At 40.7% G+C, this 9,454-nt stretch overlaps 1 protein-coding gene across 2 annotated transcripts; it reads left to right on the plus strand.

Moving 5' to 3' along the window:
* Positions 1-1,210: 1,210 nt before the first annotated feature.
* Positions 1,211-8,124, plus strand: LOC118408942 (asparagine synthetase domain-containing protein 1-like; the record flags this gene model as incomplete). Of its 2 annotated transcripts, none has more annotated exon segments than XM_035809810.1 (8): positions 1,211-1,371; positions 3,731-3,958; positions 4,243-4,365; positions 4,862-4,996; positions 5,452-6,278; positions 7,056-7,266; positions 7,674-7,708; positions 7,971-8,124. In XM_035809810.1, coding segments are annotated over 8 exon segments (1,764 nt in total), but the record flags the coding sequence as incomplete, so codon positions are not given.
* Positions 8,125-9,454: the final 1,330 nt, after the last annotated feature.

The raw sequence follows: 9,454 nt of genomic DNA on the forward strand, positions 1-9,454 counted from the left end.
TCTATCGTGGACATTTATCCTTCTGCCTTCGCTTACAAATGCTGACTATGTGTGTATATTCCAATGGGCGGAAAGGAGCAATTTAGTCCAATTGTCTGTACGGGTCCGTGTCAAGTTCGGAGCTTAACCTCAATAACAAACGTTCACAAAGGCCGGAGTCAGACGACTTGTCACTTCAATTACTGCTGTTGAAACTTGTCTGGTACAAAAGGCATTTGTACATATATAGAAGAAACCCACTTTCATTTGTATGAAGTGCAGATAAAAATTTTATCAGGTCAGAGAAATATGAAAGTCTCTACCACATGTTATCGATGTCGAATTCAAAGCATGCTACGTACTTTAATTTTACCTTGCTTTCATCGATGACAGATAGAAGTTAGCAATGCACAATATACACTGAAAGTAGGAGTTACCAGTATATTGATATCTTTGGCTTGGCAGGTGTGTGTGTGTGTGTGTGTGTGTGTGTGTGTGTGTGTGTGTGCGTGTGTGTGTAGTGTGCTATGCGTACGTGCGTGTGTGCACGTGCGTGTGCCAGTGACTGATGACGGTGTGACCACGTGTCCTTAGCATGACGTATCGTCTATTCAATGTTCTCTGGTGCGAGTGTGAAATATAATGTATTGCCCATATTTATACTTTGCAAGGCTCACACAACTTTAGGTCACTGTGCAGTGCGTTTATGTGTGACATTCTAAAAACTATCTTTTTTTAATAATTCAATAGTTTTTTTACATTCCCAGCTGACACAAGGTGATGTTTTTGTTTTTGTTTAACTAAGATTATTGAAAATGATTTATTTTGCTTTTGTACTCAGCACAGGTGCATTGGAAATTCAAACAAACAAACAAACAAACAACTTTTTGGGGATGGCATGTTTTACGGACTAAATGTATCTGCTTGTTACCTTACACCCTTGGTAATATTTTGTACGATGTCAGCAATGTCGTCAGATTCAGACGCCGGCGGTTCCGAAAATGACCAACTTTGATAAAGCAAGCTTTGATAGAATCAGTCTGTCCAAAAGTCGCTGATTGCAACAGGAATCCCCTCCCAGATGAGGTAGGGTATGCAGGCATACAGTGAGGGAAAATGCCTCATCTTTGGGCCGTGGTTTCCCTCCCCGACGTACATAATTAATTAAAGACGCCTAAAACGTATGGGCATCCACCTCCCTCTCACAACATCTGCTTGGAGTGGCAAGGTAACTCAGGTTTTACCCATCATGCATTGTAAAACCAAGATGGCGCAAAGATAGTAGACAGAAAAAAGTTCTTACACATTTTTGAGCCCTTGTGACCAAAGACATTCCCCAAGATGTGTGGTATATGCTGTGTTTTATCACGAGGATCAACTGAAGCTTGTCAGGTACGGTTATTGTGGCGTCTTTCTCATAGCGCGCTGGATGATGCTTTGTTTCTGCCGGTGTGTCATGAGTTGGGGAGGGGGGCGTCAGTCTGATATATTTTTGCAGTAACATAACACTGTGCAAGATTGTCTTGTAGGATTTGAATTTTTCACCATACAACGGAGCAAAGTGCTGGAGGAGGCAACATCACATTACTACAGATGCCTCTTGTCTTATTTTACAGACTCTGTGCTAAGAATGGCCAGGTAGTTCCTATTGGATTTTTCCCAAGCCTATAATCTTCTCAGGAAGTTTGCGACACAGAATGGAATGTTGGATGTCTTAACAAGAAAAGTCGTGTTACCGCACCCACAAGTATGGAGCAGAAGGAAGGCTTCCACATCCTGCAGATCAACTCGTCCTTCGTGGCGGGGATCGGGAACATGGTGACGTTTGCCGCAGCGGAATCCGCGCCGGAACCGAGCAGGTCTGCTGCACACTGCCAACGGACAGAGGAAGAACTGCTGGAAGACCGCAGCAAACACCGGGTGCAGAAAGTCCAGCTGACGCGCGGAAGGACCCGGAGCAGACCGTACAACCTGGATCGCCCGTCGCGTCAAACATCGAGAAAGGCAGCGTTTAAGAACAGCCAGACAAGTTGCGAATCTCAGGAAGGCTTGCATAAGATGATCTTAAGACATAGATCAGGGTCAAAGTTGTTTGATGACCTTCCTTTGGATAAATTGGAGATTTCAGAGGAAGGGAAGAACAGAGTGAAGCATGTTGGTGAGATGGAAAAAGTAGCAAAGGACATGAAAGAGTTGAACGTGTCAGAACAAGGAAAGAAACATGATACAAGTTCATAGAGATTTGGAGCAATGTTTTCACTTAAGCTTTGGGCTATGGACTCATGCAGCTATGGAATGACGCAGTAAGGACTCGTGAAGAATAGCAAATCGTTATTTGTGTATATTTTGATGTTAAATACATGTAAATCATTTGCTGCTATGCAATGTAAGAGAATGAGCAGTACTGTACAATCATGGACACAAATGTCCTAATGTTAGTTGTACACTTTCAATTTACATACAACTTGTTTCTATAGATAGCCATTTTTCAGATTGCTACTGTTTATAGATAGATTATATCTGTCAATGATTTCTTGCAGTACATTTTGTGATATCTTCATGATAAGTTCATATAATGGAGATCAATAAGTTACAAATGGCAGTACCGGCAGGCTTTTAGCCAGGCATGCGTCAACGCGTCATCTGGACGCCCTTTTCTTAGAATAACAAGAAATTTGATGCTCCTGGACGCCCTATTCTGGGGAGAAAATCCTCTGACAAGCATGAAATTCTGATTGACCAGGGATGCAACCAGGTCATCTGTGGTCACAGTCTTCTACTGTGATATCTGTAACAGTACATTGTGTATTTTTGCCTCTTGGGATACCTTAGAATGCACTTTTTAAACCTAAAATCATCAAAAACTCTGCACCATGGAAGGTCGATGCCCCCAGACCCCTCCTACAATAGTCACTTACCGTGACTCACCTGTAAGTTTGGATGCCCTATTATAAAATCCTAGCTAAAAGCCTGAGAAGTACCGGTACATGTACAATGTACATGTATATGCTGATGTGAGAAAGAGCTCAGGGATCAAAGGGCACTGTTCTCAGTTGTGTCATTACAGGAACAAGGATGCAATCATTTGTTTTGTTATTGGTGATACAGTATAGGATATGTGTTATTAGGAGTTTTTGTTGAGTAGTACTTGGTTTAGGTTAATGTGTTCTTGATGCACATAGCTGACTTAAACTTGCTCAGTATATTTTGCGTTCAGCACTGTTTTCATTTTTTACTGTTGTCGGATGCAGTATATTTGAGATCATAGATAATTATGATATGATTATTATTTTTTCCACATTTAGAATGCTTGTGTCACCAATAAAACAATCAATTGAAAAGTTTCAAATGTCAGTATTACTTGAATTCGTTCTTCAATGAGAGCACATATTAATTATTATGGTTTCCCAGTTTCTGTCATGTCAAGTTTTGAAAGAGAACTATTGTGGGACTTGGGGGTTAGACAGAAAAACTTATCATTCTTGGAAGAGAGAGAGAGATCATAATGTAATTTACATTGTACATGCATGCAAATAACTTATAGTATCAGGGCAAATCACCCAGACACCAGCCAGCTACATCATAATATGACATGGAATACCACTGTGCAGATTTGAGATACATGTGTAAACTAAAAGGTTTAGGCACGTACTTTGCATATTAAGGACATGATTTACAAACAAAGTATGATACTGCATTTTTTGCAAGAAGTCTCATCATTTCTCTCATGATTAAGTGCATCTTTACCCAGCAGTCTACTCCCATCATCCAACAAGTCCGAGAGAATCTGCTCCGCAGAGGTCCCGACTGCCACCATCTCCTCCAGGATGTGGGCCTGACCTCTGACCCTACCACACAGCATTATGGGACATTTCTGGGCTCAGTGCTGCACATGAGAGGAGAGATTACCCAGCAGCCAAGTCAGGACCATTGTGGAAATATTCTGCTCTGGAATGGGGAGATTTTTGATGGAATAAAGGTGAGGACAACTATTTTGTCTTAGGGACCAAGAGTCCATTGCTGTAGCCTAGTATTCATCTGATTCTAACTACAGTCTGGTCCTCTGATCAGCAAGGAAGCTAGAGAAGGATGGATTCCAGTCTACTATACTTATGCACACAAAGGAAAAGAATCACTTGTGACAAGGTAATACCGGTATGAGAGAAAACACAACTTTGTAACGTTACCAAGGTAACTCTTGAAAGTCTGACATTCAACAATAATTTGCTCAGACCTTAACAGTGCCAGCTATTGCTCATACAGGTGGAAGAGGACCAAAATGACACATGTGTCCTCCAACAACTGCTAGCTGCAAGCCATGGTGAGGAAGGTCTCCTCCAGTTGTTCCAGAGCATTAAGGGTCCCTGGGCATTCATCTACTGGCAGGTACACTTTGTTATCACATTGAAAATACTATCAAATACTTAATATATAGTAGTATCAAATACTGGATACAACTACTAGTACTTCTACTTGACATTTTCTGCTTATTGGGATTTGCACATGTGACCATTTGTGCCTGGATTAGTTGCTTAATGTACCAAACACCCTACATTTGTGGCCTTATTTTCTTCAGTTTCCTGTTGAATAACAGTAAAATCCATTAAATCCAGCAGTGCCCTTTAGCTGGTGTGGGAAGCTAAACTGGATCAAAGGACTGTTTCGCAGACTCTGTTTTGTTTTGTTTTGAACTACAGGCTTCCGCTGCAATGATACCGGTTTACACTTGATAAGTCTAGTTTATGTTCTACAGCTAAACACATGGAGATAAGTCTGACCTTACGGTACAGGCTAGCTACAACAACAAAGTCCACCAGAATATGCTATGGGAATACTCAACTGGGTCACAGGTACTAGCTGGGATGTTTGTTTCAATTTTCAGGCTTGTTCCAAACAGCTGTGGTTTGGGAGGGACTACTTTGGTCGGCGCAGCCTCCTGTGGCGTCTGCCTGATGGAGAAACAGACGTGTTTGCACTCAGCTCAGTCATAGCCAGGCCAGAGCCTCAGGACGGCCAGGTCAGGGACCTTCCATTGATGTTCCTATGGGGAAGAATACTCTCATGGATCGGTCCATTGAAAAGCAAAAAGAGGGAGGATGTTGTCTCAGATTTTTTTTACAATAATAAGTTTGTTCATTCACCATTTATTCATTACTCCACTTCCTTTTTTTATATTGTCCAGCTACATTTCAGCCTTTCACTATTCTATTTGACTTTTTCAAAAAATTTAATTTTCTGGTATAAAATACACGAAAAGCATTTAGGGGTAGACTTACTTGCGTATTGTATGAATTTTATATGGTATTAAGTTTTATCATTATTCTGTGATAGTAATGATGATCATGTGATTGCCATTCAAATATTCTTTGACTTTAAATGTTAGGCAGGCAGGGTGTTGTTTTTATTTTCATACAGGTGTAGTTTTAAAGAAAGAAATTTTGTTAAGTTAATCCAACTTTTGTATTTTTCCAGTGGCAGGAGATTCCAGCCAAGGGAATCTTTTGCATTTCTGTGGAATCATGGGTAGCTGGTTCAGCACTGTCAATCAAATGGTATCCATGGCAACATGACAATGGTACCACCTACCCTAGCAGTCCTGAACTGTTTGCTGATGAAGATTGCCATCTACATACAAGTCTGGACATCAAGAAAATGGACAGTGGTCCGAGTTCCCCAGTTTTACCATTCAACCGTAAACTTCCTGATCACGAACATCAACTCAGTGATTTATCTAGTGAAATAGACAGAACTAGTGCAAAAAATGGCTTGCAATTGCAAGCAAGTAGTTCTAGAGAGGCAAGGGCTGGCCCGGATATGTGTGCCTCGAATGTTGTAGGCAAAAATACTGAGAAACTTGCAGCAATGCCAGACATTTTAGATCAGATTGTTGATGAGAAACTGAAGACTTTGGCAGTCCAGTTGATCGCAGTGCTCGGGGAGGCAGTCAAGCGAAGGGTGTTCAATGTCCCCAGAGGAAGCGAGTCTTACGAAGCCAAGTCCACAGTTCAAAAACAACATGTTGAACAGCTTGACTCTTTGGAAATCCTCCAGGATAGGGCAGAGCAACTCTCTGATGATGCAAGGGGAGATGGTTTGTCCTTGGGAGGAGCTAGCGCTGCACCAAGTGCCACTGCTATACCTGCTGTGAAGATTGGCTGTCCTGAGCTGTTCTCAGAGGTGGCAATGAAGACAGCAGCTATGCAGGGCTCTACTGAAAAGAACTGTTCTGAAAAGTGTAGAGTGGCCATTTTGTTTTCAGGGGGAGTGGACTCCATGGTGATAGCAGCATTAGCTGACAGGTGGGTATAATGGAGTTAACATGGAGTTTTTCCCCTCCAACTTTTGTACAACTTGAAACATCCTTGTGCTATTGTGAAACAGGGTCCGAAATTCATTTTTGGGATTAGGTGCACTGGTGCACCCAGCTTAAAAAATTGGGTGCACCAAAAACTTTTTGGGTGCACCACTTAAATTTAAGTGATAACCTGATAATAAAATTTAGTTACAAGGTATCAAATTCTTAAACAAGCACCATGACAGATATCTTAATTATCTTTCTAACACTTAAAAAATGTAGATGTCAAGAATATGATGTATACTAGTACACTTTGATAACTTTACATACATAAATGTAAGAAAATATTTGGGTGCACCCTGTGCACCCACAGAAAATAATTGGGTGCACAGTTCCAATTTTGGGTGCACCGGGTGCACATGCACCCAGTATTTCGAGCCCTGGTGAAAGGATGTGGAATTGTACTCAAGTTCATTGGAAATCGTTCAGTTATTCTGTAACAGTTCTTAAGTTCAAAGGGATTCAGTTTTCTGTTGCTGAGAAAATGGAGTGTTCACAGTGGTTGTAAGTTCACAGTTGAAGCAAGGCTTTAGGTGGACAGAAAACAGAAGCATTTTTGCAGTGAGCTGTTAATACCACAAACATAAAATAGCCATTAAAAACTTCTGTATGTACAGCATTATATCTCCTAGAGCTTATTATTATTCCATAGTATAACATGCACCCTGTTACAGGAAGGCTTCGTATCATCCAGTTATTAATTTTGATTAATTTGCTTCAGATTTGTCCCATCAGATGAGCCCATCGACCTCCTGAATGTTGCCTTCCAACAAAAAGGGAAGCAACACCAACCTGGTAAGAAGAAAGGGAGTAAAAACCAGAGAGAGGTTGTCTATGATGATCCCTTTCAGGTGCCTGACAGAATCACTGGACTTCAAGGACTGGAAGAGCTGGTCAGGATCAATCCAAGCAGGCACTGGAATTTTGTGGAGGCAAGTTAGCCACTCATTTTGCAGCTGCTGGGCAGTAGTTACTGAGCTAGGCCTGTCACAATACATATTCATACATGTACATCTACACAAGCAATCAGATTTACACCTGATATTGAAATCTTCTTTTACAAAGTTTTAGACACAAACCAATAGCTCAGACAGTCTTCTTTACCTTTATTTAAGTTTTTTAACTCTCACATAACCAGTTGCAGTATCAGTTAATGGTAAGCAATTCCTTTCCTTTCTGAACTATCTGGACAGTGGTAATGAACCAAAAACTAGGAGGAATACACCATTACTAGAAACGTAGGAATTGCCTCAGTGGGCGCAGCCTTTTTTCTGTTTATCAAAGTACCCTTCTGCATTGAGCAAAGGTCATCATCATAGTATTGTCTTTGTCTCCACAGGTAAATGTGACCTTGGATGAACTGAGAGAGAAGAGGTATACAGCTTACTCTTTATTTATATCTTCTCTTTTATCTACATGTATGTTGTCAGTAATTGTGCTAGCCCATGAGTAGTTTGTATTGTTAAGTTAGTAATGTTAGATCATGCCAATTTCTTGTTCACAACCAAGATATAACTTGCCAATGGTTTTGCTTGTATCACTGTGCGTGTACTCACCATCTCTTTAGATGGTTGAAAGAAGGAAAATACAGAAGTTTACAAAGTTGCATTTCTCTCCCCTCCCAATGCCATGGTAGGTCCCAACACGTAAGCCACCTGCTGTATCCTCTACAGACTGTGCTGGATGACAGTATAGGCTGTGCCATCTGGTTTGCTGCCAGGGGGAGGGGCAGGTTGGCAAACTGTCCTGACAAGAACCAGGCCGATCAGCCCTACTGTTCCCCTGCCAAGGTTGGTTCAATGTGCACTGGATGGGGATTGATTTTATAGGGTTCATTGTGCACTTAGGCCTAGGAAAAAAATGTTGCATTTCCGGCAAAGCGAGACAAAATCCTGCTGACCATAGCCCTTGTTTGCTGGTAAGTTACCATATATTTTTTTTAATAAAGTATGCACTGTTAAAACTTCTCAAAATTCAAAAGGTGCTACAAGTTGTTGCCAAAGTTGGGGTGCATACTTTCTTTGAGATTTTTGCACTGGTAATGGTAAAAGAGCCTAAAATAGAGCAAGGTGCAGCTACACTTCTACACATACACATTGGTGAGGTCTTAAAAAAGGAATTATCTAAACATGATTTTCAGGACTGTAATTTTTCAGGATTGTAATCAGAAACACAACATTACTTTTCCTACGCCTAAGTGTGGTGGTTGTTTTTCTGTGGTTCATTGTGCACTAAGTGGTGATGAATCACATGGCATTGACCGTCTCACACTCTGTTTGTTCAAAAACTGCTGCCTGCCCTTAACAGAACAGACAGGATGCTGATAAGGATGGAGATGCTGTGATTTTAGAAACACTTATTATAAATCAGCAACTTGATAAAGTTAAGGCCACAGCCAAATGGACGCAGAAAGGGTTTTGAAATATGACATTGTCCTTAATGCTGTCTGGGAAAGGAACCATTTTTAGCATCGTTTGCCGAAAGTGTTTTGAAATATGACAAATCATGGCGAGTAGAAGGGGTGACTGTCCTTCGTGCAGTCATTGCCCCAGCATAAATAGTAAAATTCATTGCTTGTATACAGTAGTGTGGCCATGCCCCATGGAGGCCCTGACACCTTTGGGTGTCAATTCCTGCACAGTTGGATAAACACTGACAGGACTCTCCTAAGCAAACTGTTAAGTTATAACATTAAATCTACAGGTACAATATTTCCATCTTCCCAGCATCTCTACCATCCTCCTGGTCCACCTGTTAAGTCTGTTTTATTTCTTTAAAGAATGGCCAGGAGTGAAAGATGTGATGTAGAATTTCAAACTTTGGAATTTCCTAGATTTGATAATTATGATAAGTAATAAATTTATTGCAAGTTTATACCCAAAGATTAACAAAGTAAATACATATCAGTTACTGTATACTTAACAAAGAAGACAATGGGATTTATTGATAAATTAAAAGGGGAATAGCATCTATTCTAAGTCTACTTCTACTTAAGCTATTTGACAGGTATGATAACTTTGTATTTTTGCTATGCTAACCTAACATTGCCCTACTGAAACCAAAGTGCAGGGGGTACATTTCCCTTAAATGAACCAAGAAATTTGTTGGACTTTGTACTGT

This window comes from Branchiostoma floridae, unplaced genomic scaffold (assembly GCF_000003815.2).
Source record: "Branchiostoma floridae strain S238N-H82 unplaced genomic scaffold, Bfl_VNyyK Sc7u5tJ_547, whole genome shotgun sequence".
In the NCBI taxonomy this organism is placed as follows: Eukaryota; Metazoa; Chordata; class Leptocardii; order Amphioxiformes; family Branchiostomatidae; genus Branchiostoma; species Branchiostoma floridae.